Genomic DNA, 22,907 nt, shown 5'->3' on the forward strand with positions numbered 1-22,907 from the left:
TTAAGTAGCTTTGAAAAAAAAAAAGGACAAAGGTGATGAAAGGTGTTAATTAAAAGAAAATGTGGCGCAGTAAAAGTGGAGGGCAAAGTAGAGAGAGTCAGTGATGTGCTCCCTTTTGAACAAACGACTGTGCTGCTTCGACACAGTTGCACTTCCATGACACGCGTTTAATGAGAGACTAAATAAGCCAACATTCTGATAATCCTGCGCTCCAATGAATCCTGCTTTTACAACTGACTGCACCAGCCTCTGATGCCATCTTCCAAATATCTGCTCTATCAACAGTTCATTCAGTCATTTACATCGATTCCACATTTACATTTCTACTTCTTTTCTGCAATGGAAAGGGGAAGACAACAGTGCCAGTGTGCGTCAGGTGGAACGGAAAAGTCTAAGGAGTATGTGTCTGATGAGCTTACAACGCATCTCATTAGAGGGAGGTTAAAAAAGATGGCAACCTCAAAAGAGATTACCAAGGATAAACAAATACATTTCATTGACCCAAGACTTCGAGGAAAGCGTCACGGTCATGCACACTTACAGAATCCAAAAGAAACTTAAGAGATTAAAAAAAATTAAGAGATAGTGAGAAAATAGACAGAATTCTTAACGGCACTTGTCTTTCAAGAGTGGCATTAGCTTTTCACAATCATGGAATCATTGAACAGATGCCACTCAGTGAGGTTGCTGCAGCAATGCACAAGGAAACGAAATGCAAAAATCCCACTTGAGCAATCAAGCGGGACCGCATCCGATCGATGAGGGGCATGGGGATGAAGGAGAAAGAGAAAGAAAAATCCAAAGAGCCAGCAGTGAAGACGTCTTGATTCATCGTTTAAAGAAAATGGCTCAAATTTGTATTTAAAAATGGATAAATGCTAAATCTAGAACCCGTCTTGAGCCCTCTGTTTGGTCAAAACAATGGTAAAAGTTACAACTCTTAGTTTTGTCTATGCATTCTCTTAACAAAACCAGACAAATTATTTAAGTCCCACTCAAATCATATTTGATCTAGTTTAGCCTAAAAGTACCTGATTGTAGCTACTATCTCACACCTACAAGCTTTTTCAAATGGCACTGTTTTGTCTGCTCCTGATTTACAATGATCTGAATGATTAATTACTAGAAATAGAATAGAAATATTAAAAAATTGCAACAAGAACATGTGTAAAAACACAAAAACACAATTTTCATCAGAGTGGGTCTGTAAACAAATCTAAAAAAAACTAAAAATAAAAAAAAATAAACAAGAGGAACGAAAGTGATTTCCAGAAATATGGTGTCCAAAAATGTGAAAAACAAACGGTTAATCTTTGTAAACTAAATGTTAGTTCAGGTTTTATTTTTCTATCTTACCCTTACCTAAAATTACAGAATCTATAAACATATTGAATTATTGGTAATTATTTAACGTGATTAACCTGCAGCTTCTAATAAAACAAATAACCCAGAATTCAAACAAGAATGACATGTCAGATTTCCCATCCATGTGAGCTAACAATGTCATGTTGTAGATTAGTTATAGGTCAGTTTTGTGAGGAGAAAGCGATGCCCTAAGCAGACCTTTTCATACCCTTATTGGTCATTAACAAAGGTTGGCAGTGTGTTTGCAAGAACAGATAAACATTTTTGTGATAAGGCTTTGGCTCCATCACCAAACTGCAGTATTTGGTGGATGTGTAAGGCCTCACAAAAAGTTACAAAGAGGAGGGCAAGCAGATCGAGGACGAACACAACTAATATGAGGCTCTGTATCGCTTGTGATTGCAGTGGCTTTTATATTGAATGCAGCGCTTTAAAGCATTACAGAGGAAATGAGTGGTATCAACCGCCAGGCATCTTTCATTGTCAAATAGGTTTGCTTCAAAAGTCCATCTATTTCTTATTGAGAGGTGGGCATCTTCTGTGCTTTTGGTTTTGTCTTGCTCCAACATTATGCCATTATCCCAGTGAGCACACTCAGCGCCGGTGACATGGATTTTGTTACAGAGTGACCTACATCGTCATCATCCCTCACCACAGTTTAGTTTTCATGATCTGACCAGGGATCAGCTCTGAGAACCGCTTTTTCATTCTGACGAGAGGAAAAAAAACATGCTAACAATTGGTTAGCCCTGGGCCGTGTAAGTCTGTTCGTATTGCCTGCCCCTTTGCTCCTCCTCCTGCACAGGTGCAGGTGTTTGTCAATCGGAAGACAAGGATAACAGACCCACCATAGGGGTGCTTCAGAAAGACTCTTCTGCTGGTCTGGCTGCCATGCCCACACTCATCACTGCAGCTCTGCCTCGTCTCTACTCCCCGGGTTACATTCGTCGTTACTCTTATGCATATTAAACGTGCTAAAAGTGCTACAACTGGCTTTGCCCCCTCCCCCCTCTCTTATTTGCAGTGATGAAAGTCTTCCGGATATTCCCGTAAATCTGGGTTTTTGAGCAAACCGATCGCACCTTCCGGGAAATAAAGACCTGGGGCCTCATTTATAAAACTTTGCGTAGGATTTGCGTCAGAAGTGGCGTACGGATGAAACATACGACGTGCGTACGCACAGAAATATTCGGATTTATAAAACCGTGCGCACGCACATCCTACGCATCTTTCCCTTAATAAATCACAACCAATTCTAAATGCAGCGCAGCTTTTGCGGCTTCATGACACGCCCATAGTTGCCCATAAATAGTCCGTGAAACGCCCACAAATTAATATTCCTGTCTTGCGAGATCATGGCAAACACCGAGAGGAAATCAAAAAAACGTAACTTCACTCAATGTGAAGTAGAAGTTATCGTTGGCGAGGTGAAAAATAGGAGTAAAATGTTGTTTGGAGGGCACAGTGTGGGCATTACTAATGCCAAAAAGGCACTTGAGTGGCGAACGGTGGCAGACGCTGTACATGCTGTAGCCTCACAACTTCGGACCGTGGCCGAAATAAAAAAGAAAAGGTCGGACATCAAAGTCGACGCAAAAAAACGTCTGGCGCTGCATCGCCAGCGTGTGTCTGCCACCGGGGGGGGGGGAGCACCGGAGGGCCAGATGCACCGGGTGACACGCGTGGTTCCTCCGAGTGCTTCGGTAACGCCGGGCCCAAAAGCCCGCAGAGGTCCAACAGGACGGCTCGAGGAAGTCGGAACCGGCTCATAAGCCACTCGTCCTCGTTTGCCAGCAAGTCCTCTTGCTGTCTAAAGATGCGTTCACTCCGAATTCTTCCATTTGCCACATCTTCTAAGAGCGCAAGATCAGCTATTGTGCGTTATTACGCATTGTGATGGGGCATTTTATTTCCATCCATTTAATTACATCTGACAAGCTACAGATGTGGGTAATAATCGACGTGGAGATGGGAAATTGTTCAGCTCAAATGTAATTTCTTGTTGCTTTCTGAATGGTTGAGACATACGCCATACATTGTTTTATCAAAAATAAAACAAACTAAAGGCATATGCATGAATACCATAATTCCATAGCTTATGAAGAAATGTTTTAATATGAAAACAACTTTCCCCAGTGGACAATTAATCCATCTATCCATCTGTGTGTCCGTCCGTCCGCACACCCGCACCTATATCTGCTCCGCCAGACGGACACACTGACGAGAATATCAGTTTTGTACATTATTTCGTTCTGTTAACTATTATTTATGAGGATGAATTGCACAACATGCCAATATTGCAGAACATATTTCACTTTTCTTTCTGCAAATAAGTGTTAATTTGAATTTCTGTTGTAATTTTCGTTTGATTATTTTTTTTGTTTCACTGCTGATCGATCAAACGGGTGTTTGTGTAGGCTGTTAATTGTAAGACTTGCTTTGTGAAGTCTTCATGTAATTTCTGAGAGGCAGTATTGTCATTTTCACTTTCACGTGTTTCTTCCATCTGCCGACGGTGTCGCCGTTTCTCATTTCACCCGTTTTTTGTGCGTACGCCTGGGTCAGAGCTTGCGTGAAGGACCGCACATTTTCCCGTCAAGTTTGCTTTTTATAAATATCAACTACTGCGTAGAGAGTGGCGTTCGCCTTCTTTTGTGCGTACGCAACGTTTATAAATGAGGCCCCTGATCTCTACGGACAAATCGCTTGGACAAATCCGGATGAAAAAATTGTCTGAAATCGGCGAATTTTAGCTTTATTTTCGATATTTCTCCGCGGATCACTTTATCTTGTCTTCGTCTTCCCGGCCTAATTGACCAATGACGGGACTTTTAAGTTGCTTTCGGATGCGTCGACGGCTCTGATTGGCTCTGTCTGTAGCACGTGGTCAGCGTGACGGATTCCCTAGACAGGGCTCGACATAGCCATTTGTCCGCTGGCCCGGTCCTATTTTTCGAGCAGTGCGGACCACAAGACTTTACTTTTCACTTGTCCGCTCGGGCCACTAAAATATCTAACGGTTTATATATTCTTCACCTTTTTCAATAAAGTAAATTTTGCGAAAACGTGTAGATTTACCTCGTCTTTATAATTTAGTTTTTCTGCTAGTCCTGTGTTCAGACTTCAAGAGTTTCTATGGGAAACCTTTGATCACTTCTCCTTCTCTCCCGCCTGCGCGCGCGCGGCTTTCACTGCCGAGCACCACGCGGCACGCGCTCACTACTTTTTTTTTCAAACTTTATTGAATGTAACAATTCTACGGAGCCCGTGTCCTGACATTAAGATATAAAAATATATCTTGTTCCCACAGATTAATATCTTGTTCCCACAGGTTATTATCTCGTTCGCACGAAATACTATTCCGTTCCCACAAGATACTATTCCGTTCCCACAAGATACTATTGCGTTCCCTCAAAATACTATTCCGTTCCCTCGAAATGATTAACTCGTGTGAACGCAATAATTATGTCGTTCGAACGCAATAATTAATCCGTTCGAACGCAAGAATTATTCACGTCATAAGTCATTCACGCGGATATGCTCTCTGTACGCCGGCAAAAGCCGCTTTCAGCGGTAACTTCCGTGTCTCTGTGACCCATATTCGTTCAAAAAAGGAACATGAAAAACAAAAATGATCACTTTATTACCGTCTCAATGAATATAGGAAAAATATCAAAAGATTTATGATAACTAGGCTGCTTTGTCATACGATAGCTCCTGCTAGGCTACTACTAGCTCCGCCGCAGAGCTCTCTGATCATATATGCCGGCATTTGGGCAACTGGCTGGTCTGTTGTCAGACAGTTGATATTGTAGTTTAGGGTCGAATAGGAATAATAATATTCAGGACTTGTCTTTTATTAACTTTAGCAGTCAGTATCTTTACATTCGAAGGCTATTATGCTACATGCTAACTGACTAGCCGATCATTTCCTGTTATTAATTTACGTCATAGATTTACAGCAGATACTGGCCAATTATTGGTCTTGTTGTTAGACCTTGGTCACAGGGACACGGTGATTGGCTAGTGATTGGCAGCAAAGCACTCTGGGAAACGGGACGTACTGCTATTGTTGTTATGCTACAAGCTAAAGGTAAGTGCTTTAGGCGAAGCATCCAGCTTAATATGATATTTTTCAGATTTTCATCGAGAAAATAACAGATCGACTATTCTTGCTTTTATTTTTACCCCTATTGAATGCTCACAGAGACACGGAAGTAGCGGCAGGAAGCGGCTTTTGCAGCAAAATGACTGAGGCGTACCAGATGATGATGTGAACGTGAATACGATGGATGCTTCTGTGCTTTTTAAAATAAATAAATCTGTTCTCTAAACATCCTCCGTGTCTTCAATGCAATGTAATGAGACACACACAGACAGAAATGTGAAGGTATCTGCTGTAAATCTATGACGTAAATTAATAACAGGAAATGATCGGCTAGTCAGTTAGCATGTAGCATAATAGCCTTCGAATGTAAAGATACTGACTGCTAAAGTTAATAAAAGACAAGTCCTGAATATTATTATTCCTATTCGACCCTAAACTACAATATCAACTGTCTGACAACAGACCAGCCAGTTGCCCAAATGCCGGCATATATGATCAGAGAGCTCTGCGGCGGAGCTAGTAGTAGCCTAGCAGGAGCTATCGTATGACAAAGCAGCCTAGTTATCATAAATCTTTTGATATTTTTCTTATATTCATTGAGACGGTAATAAAGTGATCATTTTTGTTTTTCATGTTCCTTTTTTGAACGAATATGGGTCACAGAGACACGGAAGTTACCGCTGAAAGCGGCTTTTGCCGGCGTACAGAGAGCATATCCGCGTGAATGACTTATGACGTGAATAATTATTGCGTTCGAACGGATTAATTATTGCGTTCGAACGACATAATTATTGCGTTCGCACGAGTTAATCATTTCGAGGGAACGGAATAGTATTTTGAGGGAACGCAATAGTATCTTGTGGGAACGGAATAGTATCTTGTGGGAACGGAATAGTATTTCGTGCGAACGAGATAATAACCTGTGGGAACAAGATATTAATCTGTGGGAACAAGATATATTTTTATATCTTAATGTCAGGACACGGGCTCCGTACAATTCAATACAAAACAATGTTAAAAAGCAACAACGAAGGCACAAGCCAGTGGGTTATTATTACATTTGATTATAAATCCGACACCGTCACTGAAGAGAGACTGAAGCATGTCAGAGATGTGGAAGACATGGCAGGAATAGATAGGAATATGTTGGATGGAGTAGTGGGTATAATTAGTAGTATGGACAGCAAGATATTTAATGAATGCATTGAAGATGAAACTGTATCCACTAAGCTTTAAGCTGAATGTCAAAGAATCAAAGGCAACTCCAAATACCTGAATCTCAGACTCAAATGCAGTAGAATGTTAAACTACTTAATTTTGTTTTTCTTTACAACACTGTAAGCAGTAAGTATTTCTAGTTCGCTGAATGATCTCAGTTAGACCTGCACAATATGAGGAAAACTCGCGATATGCGATATCAGAGATTAAAATTGCGATAACGATATAATTTGCGGTATATAAACAAACAGCAAAATAACCAAATAACCATTCCCAGTTTAAAAATTATACTCCAAATGACCCACGTTGACATAGGTTACAAACATCTAACATAACAGGGCTCCATCTGATTGGTCAACAATGTGAAGGCGTCCATCCGATTGGTCAAATGCATTAAGGGATTTATTTGATTCGTTAAATGGTTCAAGCTGCCATTAGATTGTTTTAACACATTTAAGGTTTATGATTTATTGCGATATTTGCCGTTAAAAGCACCATGAAAACTTCTGAACTAGTGTTACCTACTACACTGCAGTGCTCTCTTCAAAACATCTGAAACAGACTAGAGCAGATTTAAGTTTGATATGGTCTATTTTCAGTCATTGAAAAGTGTAGAAATAAGTGATGTCACCAGAATGCACCAAATTGCACCATATTAAAAGTTTCCGGGGGGGCATGCCCCCGGACCCCCCTAAAGTTGCAAGCACCTGCGAAGCGGCGGGTCCCGCTATGCGCGGTGTCGGGCCAGTAACTTTCAGGCAGGGCCAGTAAGTTTCAAAAACTACTGGCCCTGTGGGCCAGTGCAAATTTCTGGGCTATGTCAACCCCTGCTAGAGACCAAAAATGGCGGACCCACGCTAAACTTTCACAAACAAATCTGAAGAGTTTGCGATCAAATTTGTGTTAAAATAATGGCGGGCATCGTCATTATTGAGCGTGGTCACAACTTCAGTTGTTAGAAGACGATAAAAAACAAATTTAAGTGGTCTTGGCTGGAAGAAAAAGACAAATACGGCGATTTCTTTTCATCGTACATTCGCAAGACAAATGTTGGAGGTGTGTTGTTCGGAATTTCACTCTCAGCAGTTCTAATACAATTAGTTACGGTGGAATTTATGCAGAAATTAAAACATGCTAACTGTCTTATACATTTTTTGAAATTGCCATTTATGTCAAGTCTGTGAATGGTTTGTTTGTACCGTTTGTAGTAGTTTTTTAGGACCAGCAAGTCCTTAATGGCAAGTCAAACTAAGGGTTTGAATGAAAAATCATGATGCTCCAATTAGTCTTAGTTTCTTGATTAAGAAGTGAATAACTAGCTGCCAGAACGTACCAGAATGCATCTAAGACCATGTATTTTTCAAATACCGCGCCCGCCATATCGCTCAAAGAAATGTTTCCTTGCCTGGCTTTCATCACTGTATTTGTTACGATCCAGGGCCAGTCATGACAACCATCTACTATCTGATAAGCAAACACTAATTCCCTGTTAGACTAAAATGCATCTGGCTACTCTGGAGATGACTTTATCATTGGTCACTCCATCGTTTGAGAGCTGAGTGATGAAACCACAGGACCAACAAAGTGAATTAAGCCACCAGCGAAACAAAAGAACGGTAAGTGCATCAATAAGAGGGCATATTCATTGTAGACGGAAGATGTTCCTCTTTCTCTAATGTCTTCTGTAATCTTTCCAGCAAGGCACTGTGGAAAAACCCAAGTCCACACCCAGATTCCATCTTCCTGAACATCCGTCTGAGCTGCTTTGTTGACACCCCAGATGTTCTTCATCTACAGGCATAAATAAAGATAAACACATCTCGTCTGTCTTAGAAATACTAAGACAAATCACTTTTGACGTTAAATTCTACCATTTTTCTCAACGAGCACAACAGTCCGAGCCTTTCAGCCACTCAATGCCAGGTGGCAAGAGGGGCAATTCAAAAAAAATTAAAAACCTGAAGAAATATGCGTGTTGAACTTTAAAGCACATTAATCCGCTCAATTTAATTACCAAAAAAAGCTCTGTGGTCCTGCAGATAAAATGAATACCAGCTGTGATTTTACCGCGATAAGTCAAAATTAGAGGTGTAGCAATTACTTCGCTGTTGACTGCAACTGGCTGTGACTAGCACGCTAAACGATAACACCTCAGCCACATGGCTGACACATAAAGCCTGTTTTTTTTGAGGAAGAAGAAAAAGAAATTCAGCCTTTTAAAATCATGTCAATTAAAATACCAAACTGCACGATTACTCAGCAAGTCACAGCTAAGGTGTCCCTGAAAATAGGTTCACTATTAGCTGGAAGGGTTTACAGTTTATCCTATAAAGTCATTCAAGCACAACAGATTTGGCAACTTGTAGTCATAACAGTCGTGTTTAAGAAAAAACAAGTATCACATAAGACACAATACAATGAAATTTCTAACTTAATAGATTCTTTCATTTATTTTAAACTCTACAAGTAGAGTTCATTAAACTACTTTCCTAATATTTGAAACAGCAGTAAAGGTCAACAAGCAGGAGAACATATTTATTCTGTTTGCAGAGAGCATTCCTTTTTTCCCACTCTCATGAATCTTTTGAATGCCTCTCTGCTGCTGCCATATGCCTGAGAGCAGCTAGCTTATCTAAGTAAGGCCTCTGAGGAGAAGGTCTCACCACTCCAATACGACAGCAAAGGAAGACGAAAGCTCTTCTGAGACCTCATTTGAACACAAATGACTAGAAAGACAGAAAAAAAGAAGAAGGAGACAAACCCAAGTGTGAACTAACCCTTTAGGAGGTGTTAGACAGTGGAAGAGCTTTCTTTTTCTGTAATCCAGAGATCTACACCCAGCCCAGCTCTTTATATGGCGCTGAAATGGCAAAAAGAAAAACAGAGCAAACTAAAAGGAAAAGCCACATGTCTAAAAATGGAATGTGGATCTTAAGGGTGGCTTCTCCACCTCTTAAAGCTATGATTTTCTCTCACAGGGGTGGGGAAATAAGTGGCAATTAGTCCACTGGGTAATGCCTTGTGAGTGGTTGTAGGGACTGACTTCAAGGGTGGGACAAGGCAGAAAAACAAAGGCTGAGTTCATTCAGGGGTAAGAAATCAAACTGTATGCACTGAACCACAGTTCTGGAGATTTCTGCAGTCTTTGATTAAACTGAAATGACTGGGGTGTGTTTTGTAGCATTTAACTAGTCAGTGATTTTACACTACACCTGGCCATTAACATTTTGTTTTGACTCAATAGAAAAAACAGTCTGCATCTTCCCTTTCATCAGCTTGTAATATACTGTGCATTGCAAGGTTTGATGTCTCCTTTCATAAAATGTGTTTTAAAAAATCCCCTCACATTCACAAAATACTGTGATTTTTGGAAGAATATGGCATTTTGGGGAAAAAAAAGAAAAGCTGCCGTTCAAGCTGAGTTTTTCATTTTTCTTATTCTGTAATATTAATGCTTGTGGGTAAAGTTACAACAGCAACTCGATCACAGTGTCCTTTCTCCCCTCATAAAAGATAACTGCCAACAGTTTTGTTACGCCTTAGTCACAACTGCCTTTACAGGGTTGAATAAACGCAGTATGTGGGCAAAAAATGGGCAAACCTGTACGGGCCATGCAGGCAGCCCACGTGAAAACTTTAAATCGCAGACGTGGTGCCAGCGACGGGTTGCAGGAAGAACTTAAGTGAAAGTAGCGGTGAAGTAGGTGAGACGCAGGTTCGTCTCATAGATTTTAATTTTCTTTTTCAACCACCCTTGAAACCTGCGCACTGCAGCCTGGCTCTTCCAAATGAGGAAGTTAGACAATCAGAGTGTAGTTTATCAGCATCCTACAGCTACTTATGTATCACATGCACACTCCGTGAATGCAACATTTGCACACGGTCAGTAAGGAGCCAGTGTGCGCACCTCACTAATGACCAGTGTGGTGTCCAACAGCATCACGTGTGTGTAACTTACATTATCCTTATGAATACACTTCAGGATACACTTACCACATGCACAACAATGGTATGTTATATTTTCATGATGTCCTTTAAGGTGGTCGCACAAGCCATATGGGCTGTGCTCCCTTCACGATTCTGCCGCACCTGTCTATGACCCTCCACTGGCTCAAACAACCCAAAAACTCACAGAACCCATAAGGGTCAAATCCTGTTTGAGTGCAAGTGACTAAGGCAATTTTTGTATAGAAAACTTGATAAAAATGACCTATTTTCCAGAATCCTTAAGTCAGAAATGACAGAACAAAAGACTGAAATTGAACAATTAATAGACTATTTCAATAACTGTTACTAAAGGGGCTGTTCATCACACCTTACAACATTCTAACTCATCATTGCAATTAAGAATATTTAAAAAACGAATTTAGAGCATTTAAAATGCTGAGCAAGCCCCGTTTTTCTGCCAGTGAGCATGTTGAACACGTGCATGCTCTGTGCCTTTGTGTGGCCTGTCCTTTTTGACCTGAACCACTGCTCCTCTGCAGGATAGTAACTGTGACCAGAGAGCCACCCACAAACAAAATGAGATGCTTTACAGTAATTGCACGGCAATCAACCCTAAACGCCGACAGGGGACAGAGAGTTCAGGGTGGCAGCAACCAGAGGCCTTGTGACTCAGGAAAGAAAAAGATTTTACTGCTCCATGTTTGATCCAAGACCTTGTTTCTGTTTCACACAGATCCATGAAATAAAACAAATCCTACAGCTAGAAAATGATCAATTTACACAGCAAAGGCTGTCTTTTTGGTTTTTTTAACCTCACGCCCCTTTTTCGTTCAAAAATATCTACTAACACACAAACTTTGGTACAAAATTTCAACATTTCTGGATGTCTTCACTTTGTGACATTGTACCCAAATATTTTTGTGTATTGGAATGATAGGATGTGGCTGTACAGAGAACGCTAAAATAAGAACAAACACGTAAATAAAATACAAATTTCCCACTGTTTGAACTGACTTTTCGTTGCATTTTACGTGTAACACATATTTTATATTACAGTACAGAAAACACCAAATCCTGCCTTAGTCCAGATTTATAGCTTTTATCATGCATATCTGTTAGTTTGGTATCATACACACCAGTTACAAAAGTAGAACAAAAGAGCAGGTTTAAAAACAAAAGAATAACAACAACAAAAGAGGGGAATTAAGAAACATATCTATTCATTTGTTGCCCATGTAATGAAATGTTTGAACACTAGAGTCCACGGTACATGATATGATCTTATAATATTTGCTTTGGAAAGCGAAGAGGTTCTGTGTGCACGGGAGCAGAGAGGGAGTGGATTCATGACGCCTGATCAAGATTTCAGGAAAGTTGAGAGAAAATTAGCTATCTGGCTTCTGAGTCGGTCCAGCTGCCTCTGAAGCAGCCTGGGCATCACTCCGTCCTTTCTGTCTGACAAAAAAAAAAATATCCTAAACTGCCCTTAAAATGCTAAGATACTGAGAAGTTTTAGCTGAAGGTTTAAAAATTTTCGAAATCCACCCATTTAGAGACAAAAAGCAAAGAAACATTACAAGGTGGTGAATGAAAAGTTCTGAACAATCAAAGTGCTTTTACTTTTTAACCCTTGTGCTGTCTTAGATGACCCCACCCTTACATTGACGTGTTCTCCCTACCATGACAAAAGTGGACAAATTTCATGTCATCCATGGACACCAGTGAAGATCACAAATCATTGAAGAAAAAAGGTTCAGAGCCCTGTCTAGTGGGTCTAGATGACCCAACTCCCAACGTTAAAGTGCCTAGGATAGCACAAGGGATAATTGGAACTCCACTGTGTGTATAGATTTAACGGGAAGGTGTTTCAGTTAAAGAGGTAAAGTACTGTTTCCACTCAAATCAAGGGTGCAGGCAAGCCAGTAAATGGAACTTTGTGAAACACTTAGTGTGATGAAATCTTAGAATTTAGACCCAAAACTACAAACTCTACCCAAACCAGTATGTAAATATATATATATTTGCATACGCTTTCTTTAAATGTGCAGAAATGGGACTAATTATCTTTTTTTATGTTTTGTTTTTTTTTGGGACTATTAACATTTAAAAAAAATGTTAACTTTAAAATTAAAAAATATATATATATATATATATATATATATATATATATATATATATATATATATATATATATATATATATATATATATATATATAATAAAATCATGTATGTTTCTGATGATAAAAAAGTAAAATTTGAAAAAAGCATTGACCACTACAGCTCCATTCTACTTGGGATTTCTGTTTATAATGTGTACTTTTCCATGACTTGGTAAAAAAACTTTTTTTTTTTTTAAACAGTAACATGCAACACATGGCATTTACAAACCCACACTTTTTCTGGACGGATGGTCACATTGTTGTCACCTAATCTGAGTGGCTGCTGAAGGCAGAAGTGAACACAAACCATCTCCAAATGTTGTTTAGGTCAAACAACCAGTCAGAAGCAGAAACATTTTTGATGTGCATGCACAGAGGCTAATGCTTTAACAGCAGTCTGCTCTATCCCATATCAGCTGCGAGTAAATAGCAGCCTCAAGATGGTTTAGCTATGTGCAAAACTAGCATGCAAAGAGCTCAATATTTAATAAATCACTAATAGTTTAAAGTAGTTCCCTCTAAATCAGGGGTCGGCAACCTTTTTTACTCAAAGAGCCATTTGGGACCGCCCCTAATAAAAAAGAAAGCCCCCGGAGCCACAACCCGTTTTGACATCATTATATATATTATGCATGTATATATTATATCAAGGGTGCTCATTACGTCGATCTTCAAGGACATGAGTGTAGATCGCGGGCCAGAAAAGATTTTAAAAAAAAAAAAGTACTTCTTTAAAATCCACCAAAGTCGTCACTGAGAAGTACGGGACTTGATTGACATGGAGATTGGCCAATCGGACATCGTCTGAAGCATACGTTGCTGCAAATGCACATTATGTTCTTTAAAGGATGATACCGCGGCCGTGTGTGGACGGAGCTACTGGTTCTGGTCTGATCGCTGCATGGAGCGATGTGTTTATCAATGCATGGTAGACACTGAGAATTTGGAGAGATCAGGTTTATTATTATGAAGAGTTCTACTTGGTAATCATGTTTCCATGTTTGGGTTTATAAAATAATCCCAGGGAAAGTCTCTGCTTCAACTCCCGCAGAGAAAGCTGCGTCTCAATCTGACGCCCGTGTTTGCATCTCTCTGACAGAGTTTGAAGCCAAAGCCCCTCCTCCGCCTCTCCACCTGCTTTTCCTCTCTACCTGTTCACCTGTTCACATCCTCTGCAGCTGAGAGTTGGTTTCCCCGCGCTCCTCAGTGTGTCCTACACAGAGAGCGCAAAATACGGTAGTCGGGGGCTCCAGCGCAGAACAAGGATGAAAGAGCCGGTTATAGCGGGGATAGAGCAGGTTAAGCAAATGAATGAAAGAAGGCGCTCCGCTGAAGAAATATTCAATATTGTACACATTTTATTATTGGTCTGAACTATCTTTTATTTAAAATTTTTTTCATTTTATCAGTCCAGTATGAAAAAAAAACATCATCAAAACTTGTTTTGGGCGGTTTTTGGCTGGGTCTGGCGGTTTTCAGATGACTTTTGGGCTGGAAAACTGTGACTCTATCTGGCAACACTGGCGCGAACTCTCAGTCTGTCATCAGCGAGTTGGTCTCTGCTTTGCGGTACGTCAAGTTCCCGGCAGAAGATCGGAGTGTTTATTGAAGCCGCCCCGCGTGTCTCCTCCTGCTATCAGCTCTGCAGGTCTCGCCCGATAAATACGAGCTCATTACGAAGCTGTTTTTTACGTGGCTCGCGCTTCGTGCGGAGCCATCAGCGTCTCTGAAATGCCATGAAAAATGAACAAACTAAAATAAAATTTAATTATTATAAAATACTCATTATTTTCCAAAGTCACAGGGAGCCACAACAGATGGATAAAAGAGCCACATGTGGCTCCGAAGCCATGGGTTGCCGACCCCTGCTCTAAATCAAGGTAAAATTCTGTTTAGTTACGTGTCCTATCACAATAGCAGGGCAGTATCATCCCAGTGTCACAAACAGTGCTGCTCTATTTAAGAAACCAAATAACTCTAGACAGGGAACAACAACAGTAGAAATTTCAATTAAAGACTGACAGAGTTTCATCTCACTGTGACAAGTCAATTATTTCCATTTGATAAAGTGGTCTTGTAGCGGAACAAATTCAGCTTCAACAAAGTCACTTTCATGGGCTGTTTAACGCCAAGCTAATCGCTTTCTTTATCGTCCCTGTTCGAAAAAGGAGAAAATGAAGTGGAGCCAAAAACCACTGGAATTATTCCTAAATCTTTGTTTTGCTGCACTTTGAGGAGAAAACATAAAAAGTCAGTTTGTTTAGTTTTGTGTTGACACTGCTTAGAAGAAACACTCACCTTCATCTGGATCATTTCTTGCCGATGCTTCCAGAAGAGCAACACTGGCAGCAAATGACACGTGCCTCTTGGGCTCTGACTGACCGAGGTTGTAGACATTGCGAGTCTTCTTGTCAGCCTTTCGCTTCTTGTTCTGCATTTCCTTCTCGTACATGGCCCATCTTTTTAACTGCTGGGCACGGCGCTTCTGCGCTGCCCGCAGCCTCTCCAGACTGGGCACCTTGTCCAGCTGCTGCAGCTCTTGGATGAGCTCCAGGTGGTTGGCCATGGTGCTCAGAGGCGGAGGATGGACAGCAGCAGTGGGTGATGTTGGAGGGGGGAAAGGGGAGAGTGTATTGTTTTAGCGAGGGCTGCACCTCCAGCCGTGGCCTCCTTTCATTTCCCTCATTCTTATCTTTTCCGTAGCAGTATGCAGCCTGACAGATAACAGAAAAGGAGAAGTTAAATTACATTCTGCTAATATTCTAAGCTGTGCATTGATTTTGGACATTGTTGTAAAGTACAGTGGCAAATCAAAAAAGCTAGCAACAAGCACAAAATGTAACACTTCCTTATAGACTCAGATGAAAATGGTGTTTTCTTGTTTCTAACAAGTCCTTATGGCATTTTTCTCATGATGGAGAATGACAGTAAGGATCATAAATATTTGGACTGAGACACATTCTTTCTAGTTTCTGTACGTTACCACAGTGGATTTTAAATAAAACAACTCAGATGCCATTGAAGTGCAGACTTTCAGCTTTTATTCCATGGGTTGAACATAAAGATTGCATACAAATGTGAAAAACTAAAGAATTTTTTAAACACAATCCCTTCATTTCATGCGCTCGTCAGTAATTGGACAAATGAAATAACTGACAACAAAATGGTCATTACTAATATTTGGTTGAAAACCCTTTGTTGGCAATGACAGCCTGAAGTCTTGAACTCATGGACATCACCAGATGCTGGGTTTTCTCCTTCTGAATGCTCTGCTAGGCCTTTACTGCAGCGGCTTTCAGTTGCTGTTTGTTTGTGGGCCTTTCTGTCTGAAGTTTAGTCTTCAACAAGTGAAATGCATGCTCAATTGGGTTAAGATCAGGTGACTGACTTGGCCATTCAAGAATATTCCACTTCTTTGCTTTAATAAACTCCTGAGTTGCTTTGGCTGCATGTTTTGGGTTGTTGTCCATCTGTATTATGAAACGCTGCCCAATCAGTTTGGCTGCATTGAACACTAGTATCCCAGTGCCACTAGCAGCCATGCACGCCCAGACCATCACACTGCCTCCACAGTGTTTTACTGATGATGTAGTGTGCATTGGATCAGGAGCTTCTCCATGCCTTCTCCATACTTTTCTCTTGCCATCATTCTGGTAGAGGTTGATTTCGGCTTCATCTGTCCAAAGAAGGTTTTTCCAGAACTGTGCTGGCTTTTTTAGATACTTTTTAGCAAACTCCAAAGCAAGCCTTCCTATTCTTGAGGCTTATGATGGGCTTGCATCTTGCAGTGTACCCTCTGTATCTACTTTCATGCAGTCTTCTTTTTATGGTAGACGTGGATATTGATACGCCTTCCTCCTGGAGAGTGTTGTTCACTTGGTTGTTCTGAACGGGTTCCTCTTCACCATGGAAATGATTCTGCGATCATCCACCACTGTTGTCTCCCGTGGGCGTCCAGGTCTTTTTGTGTTGCTGAGTTCACCAGTGCTTGCTTTCTTTCTTTCTCATGATCTACCACACTGTTGATTTTGCCACTCCTAATACTGTAGCAATTTCTGGCATGGTTTTTTTCTGTTTTCTCAGCTTAATGGTGGCTCCTTTCACCTGCATGAAGGGCTCCTTTGACCACATGTTGTCTGTTCACAGCAAAATCTTCAAAATGCAAGCACGAGTCCTCTCATCAACTCCAGGCCTTTTATCTGCTTCACTCATAATGACATAACAAGGGAATTGCCCACACCTGCCCATGCAATAGCATGGAAGTCAATTATTTATTATTTACAAACCCATGAAATGAGGGGATTATGTTTAAAAATGCTTTCGTTTTTCACATTTGTATACAATATTTTTGTTCAACCCATGGAATAAAACATGAAAGTCTGCACTTCAATGGCATCTGAGTTGTTTTATTTAAAATTCACTGAGGTAATGTTCAGAAACTAAATGAGAAAGAATTTATCTCTGTCCAAATATTTATGATCCTGACTGTATATAATGAAAATTAAACCTAAAAATGCATTTCTCTGTAATTCTTCATTTAAATCGCTGTGAATCAGAAGCAGAAAAATAAATGCTGTTTGAAAAAGATTGTATTTGTGACGTAGAGAATACTTTGGGTGGGCCACAAGCTCCCTGGTCAACTCCATTCGGATGCATCCACTTTTAGACAAATAAATACATGTACGTCATGTTTTCCTGGTCCAAGCTAGTAACAAAACTGTACTGCTGGATAGCTCAGACATTGCTTGCCATTTTTGTTGCACTGGAGGGGAGAGCAGTTGTTCTGCGCCAACAGTACCATTTACAACTCAAAGATGAATTTCTAATGAACTACTGCTGCTCTGCAGAAACTGTGTCTTAGAAAACGACACAAAAAAGAAAACGACAGGTTTTTTTTATTTAGGTTAAAAACACCTTAATTATTATAGAAAGACCACTGGGAACGATTTAAAAATAGATCAAAAGATGATCAGAGAAGGTCTTATTTACAAAAAGTCTCATTCAGCGTTTTATTTTATGTACCTCATGATCAAGATTGACATTTTCAAGTTAAAATGTACATTTTTTTTTTTTTTAGTAACTGACTCATTAAGGGATCCAGTTTTAACTTTCCACTTGGTGCATGGGCGACCATTGATCTTCACCTAGCATCCTCCAACAACATAAACCACTTCCTCAATTCTACACGCTTAAGCTGATAAGAAGAATAACAGCAACGGGGCCAGAGAGTGAAGAGGGGATTTTTTTATTTTGTGTTGATGCAACAGTTTTTCAGTCTGTCAGTAAACATTTCTTTTTTTTTGTGATGAGTCTGGAAAGTGTTGTGCATTTAGAAACCTGCAGGATAGCAGTTTTGTCTCAGCTGCATAGAGAATAGCATTCACGGAGGAGACTAAAAGCAGACACTTGAATTGTGTATAAAAACAAAAAAATGGGACTTTTTAAAAATCAGTTTTATTTTTTTTTACCCTAGCTAATACTGAATCCCACAAAAGCACGATAATGGCTGATGAATGCAGCTTTACAAATATATTTCCCATGCAAACAAATGCTCCCTTTTACCAGTTTACTTAATGAGATTCGCATTTCCTGCTGCCTACAGCGTTGCTGTAACAGAACAGCAACATTGTGTGATTTACTGCTTGAGAAAGCAGTAAATTGGCACCTCCAGTTTGCCATCAACACCATGCTATATTTTCCCCCACAGCTCACATCAACCTGCTACAAACATAAACAGGAAACAGGCCATACAATCACTTCCTACAGCCTACATTTTCTGCCATCAGTTTAGCTACACAGCACTTCTCAAGAGGCAGACATTGACCCTTAAAGTCTACAGATGCTGAAAAGGTTCAAATACTGAGATCTGGTGCATCAATGACTTTTTTCCTCATGACTTCAATAAAACTAAATATGAGCTGACAGACAGACGAGCTGCTTTATTTAAGGACATCATTTGGTTTGGGAGCTATAGAAGCAGAGTTTTGGGTTATTATGGGGGTTATTTCAAACTTTACCTGTCAACGTTTTCTCGTTCGTCTCATAATTTGCAGTACAGAATTTCCCCGCTTATTCGCATTTCAATATTCAAGTATTCACTGATTTCTTTAAGTCACGTGACTTCTCCGGTTTATCACAAAAGCTCATACAGCTCATTGTAAGAGACTGTTGCGTCGAGGGAGGTACTGCGACAGTTTCTGAGGAGGGGAAGGGAGATGAGGAGCACCCCTGCCCGTCGGCTTCCTTGTTGGCTACGGAAGAATATTTTACACTGAGCAACAGCTAGTTTTACCAGTTCCTCAATCGCTATAAACGAAGTCTGTGCCCCTGCATGGAGAAATGGCATTAGCTGAATCAGAAGTAGCCGGAAAATATCCTGATAGGCTGAGGAAGATAATCTCAGTGAATAATTAGCATCCGGATGAATAAATGATGGATGAAACCCCCGCGAATATGGGGGGAATACTGTATACGGTACCTTTTTCTGTGCGGAAATATACCATCAGGTGAGACTATCAAAGAGCTGTCTGTTCTAGAAAAGTATATACGATGACATACCACATGGCTCTTTAAACAAACAAAAAAACAATCCTTTGAGTGCTAAAGGTTATTAGGTTGGATGAGTTCTAGTTCTAACAGACGGAAATGCCCAGTTTATTAGTCAACATGTGAAAGAAGAGTTATGATGCAGTGTTGCTTCAGGAGGTTTAGCAAAGTAACCAGCTTAACACACAAGTCAGCTTTCAATCTGGGTGCACTAAATGTTCATGTTCTTTTTCATCTGTGGCTGTATGAGTATGTGTGTGACGGGGACTGTAAGTAGTAAGACAGTCATCAAATAGGCCTGCACTTCTTTTTAGTGTAATGTTGTGCATACCAAACTGAAGTGATTAGCTATCTATCAAGTCCATGTACTTTATTTTAACTAAATAGGAGAAACCCTCCTATACCAAAAAAGACAACATTCGTCATATAAAGTTTAGAAAGCAAGATAAGTATACAAATTGTGAGTATTTCTAGTGAAGAAATTGTTTAACCTGTAAAAGTGCAGTACTTTTATAAGCAGTGAATGCAGCACATATATTATATTTAAAAAAATTATCTTCAAACTGCAGGAAACAGCAACTCTTTAAAACATCCTCCATTAAAATTCACTGAAAGCACTGCTTAATTTTCCCAGAATGCTGTGAGTGCAGCAGCACTGGTGATTACAGTTGTTTTGTGTCACGTGTTTGTGACACGCTCCTCCTGATAGAGCCACATCCATTCAACAACATGAAACAGGCCCTCCAGCTCATCCTAATGCACTGTAAGGGCTAAAACAGAAAATGTACCACAGCCCGGAGAAAGAGGCTGCATGGATGATGGCAGAGACAATCAAGAACAAAGCTCTGCACAAGAGCTGTAAAAGAGCTCACCAAGTCAAACACCATAGAAACAGACATTTCTGCTTTCTGCTGACGTTTTGTACCATAAGTAGCAACATAACGGATTGAAGACATAAAAGCTTTAAAACATTAACTAAAAATAATAATTCAATTTATTTGTTTTCATATTTTTTCTTAAAAACGCACGTCAAAAGTTAAAACCAGTTGAACTTTGACCAGTCAGGGACTCGAATTTAGTAGTGATGTATGGGTAGTATCTTTTCAAAACATGGAAGTACCAAATGTCTGAAAATGGATCACAAAGGAGAAATTAATAACTGCGGTTTGTGCCCGGACGGAATTACATGACATCGAGTCTTTCATATATCGGAATGGAGCTGTGAAAGAAAAAGCCTGGAGCCAGGTTTACGAGTTTTGCACCACTTTGACATTTCTAACTAAATTCTTCTTGGCGTATTCTTGAATATATATCCCATGCCGGGTGTGTACATAGCATAATATACTGGGGTTTGTACTGATACCTTCCTACTTGCAAAGATTGTCCTTTATCCTTAAGTTTGATTAAGTCCAAATGTCAAGGCACCATTTATCAATTCAATACAAGCAATCTCATTTTGAGCCCAAACAGCTGACATCGGTAACACAGACTAAATAAGTACCTTTTCTTTAATTACATAAAATTGTAGTTCGCACTGATGCATCATGGAGCACACTCTTCTGAGTAAGATGCAAGGCCAGAGCTAAAGTGAATTAACTTCAGACAGATGGTGTGTCAAACAAGAAGGGTTTAGGTTTTCTCTGGTTGTTTTTAATTGTAAGTGATATTAGCACTAAGAGAATGAAACCCAGCAGCCTTTTCTGATCAAATCAGGATCATCAGAGCAGAGGTAATAACATCCCTCTAGCACACAAACACAAACACACTCACACACGGCAGAGACAAAAGACACTGCAAATGACACAAACAGATGATTTGATTCCAAAATAAATTTGTACTAACCAGTGACTTGAAGCTAAAATTCTATGTTTTCCATACAACAATGCAAAGACTTTACCACCTAACACAAATAACAATGAAAAGAAGAAAAATGACAACCTTTTTATTAGATTTAGTTCATCTATCCTGAACTTCAGTGAATTTTCACATAAATAAATTCTCTTTGAAAAACTATAACTTTTAATAACCTAGATCTTCTGGTTTGAATCAATAAAAATATTTTTTATGAGTGTCCCTTAATATAAAGTTTGTAGTTTTGGTTATCTGGTTTTAATCGTCAGGCAGCTAATCAGACATATAAGACATTGTATTTGCCTGTTGTCTATGACAGTCCTTGGTTCTTTGGGCACACCGTCTGCATGCTTTCCATCCTGCTCCACTTAAACACAGCTGTCTCTAATGACTGTGTCACTGTAAGGTCTCTACAAAGGTTGATGATGAGCTAAACCAGGTGTGTTTGAGCAGAGTAGCATAGAAAACATGCAGGATAGGATGCCTAGTCTATTAAGTTTCTTGGAGCTACCAAGTGACCGTACAGTTTTTGATTTTTTGTTAACTCACACTCTGCATAGCTAAATGTATATGACTTGCAAAAAGAGCAGCTAACTTGCCTACAGGAGAGACTAATGTTGCTCCTTAACAGTAAGGGTCAAGGCAAATGCCTGTGCTTTAAGTTTACGCTGTCAGGGGAGCAAAGCTTTCTTTGAAGTCATAGAAAACATGAGAACCTGGAGTTAGCTGTAAGCCCTGTGGTGATACAACAGCCAGTGGCCAAGGCCAAGGCAGCAAATCACAGATTGACCTCAATCAGCTCCCTTGCTGCGGATATAAATGTTGTGCTGCACACAACCTTTGTGTTTTTCATTCTTATGTAAGAGGCCAAAATCTAAATTTGATGCTGTTGATCTAAAATCAAGAACACATCCATCCATCAGTCAGGCTGCTGCTCTGAGGATACATCCTCTGCTCAAAGCAATCTCTCAAAACAAACAAAAACAACAATTTACTTGAATATGTTTGGTGTTTTGGTTCTATGTTTAGTCCAGTTTCAGAAATTGGCTCCCTACCTAACAAAACTGAAGTCTAGAAGTGATCTTTAATTTTTCTATTGTTAGTCCTTGATAAAACACACAGACATCTTTATCAAATAACCAAGCGAATTCACCTTCTGGTACCAGGCCAAAACGGCTTACTTTATCTGCAGTCAATGTAAAGCATTCAGTGAACGTGTTCTAATTTAACTGCTCTGCCTTCATTAAAGAAATGTAACTCCTTCTCCGGACAAAACAATTTAGACAGCATCATTTAATTTAATGAGATGAATTCGAAAAACAGCATTCATTTGTAAGAAATCAAGTACAAATGCAATCACAGGTGTTGGAGGAGCTTAACACCACTTCAAGGAATCAAATGAAATCTTCATGGACTCCAGGAGTAGCCTGATACTTCCATCGTACAGCCGTCGTGGCTGAATGTTGCTGGTGAAATAATAATACGTAAAAATTGAGGGATTTTTCTACACTTATCACATATTAAAATTAGATTAAGTAGATTAAAGATTGTTTTTTTTATTTTAGCAGGATTATTTTATATATTTTGATGCAACAGGATCAACAAAAAAATGAATATTGTAGATTTTTAAAGCGTAATTTTAATTTACCTTATTTCAATTTTTTATTGTTTTTATCAATATGTTTACTTTTTGATTCTCACTTTTGTTTAT

General features: G+C 39.7%; 1 protein-coding gene and 1 long non-coding RNA gene across 2 annotated transcripts in view; one reads left to right on the plus strand and one right to left on the minus strand.

Moving 5' to 3' along the window:
* The window catches only part of ppp1r16b (protein phosphatase 1 regulatory subunit 16B), a 92,731-nt gene that overhangs the window by 38,008 nt on the left and 31,816 nt on the right, over positions 1–22,907 (minus strand). Inside the window, exon 2 of the mRNA XM_004068771.4 lies at positions 15,098–15,513. Coding sequence (XP_004068819.1) covers positions 15,098–15,365 — 268 coding nt within the window. The 5' untranslated portion in view covers positions 15,366–15,513. The remainder of the gene's footprint in view (positions 1–15,097; positions 15,514–22,907) is intronic.
* On the plus strand, positions 5,420–5,701 carry LOC105354082. The gene is made up of 2 exons (XR_908792.3): positions 5,420–5,458; positions 5,573–5,701. It is a non-coding gene; the product is annotated as an uncharacterized LOC105354082 (long non-coding RNA).

This window comes from Oryzias latipes, chromosome 5, assembly GCF_002234675.1.
Source record: "Oryzias latipes chromosome 5, ASM223467v1".
NCBI classification, from domain to species: Eukaryota; Metazoa; Chordata; class Actinopteri; order Beloniformes; family Adrianichthyidae; genus Oryzias; species Oryzias latipes.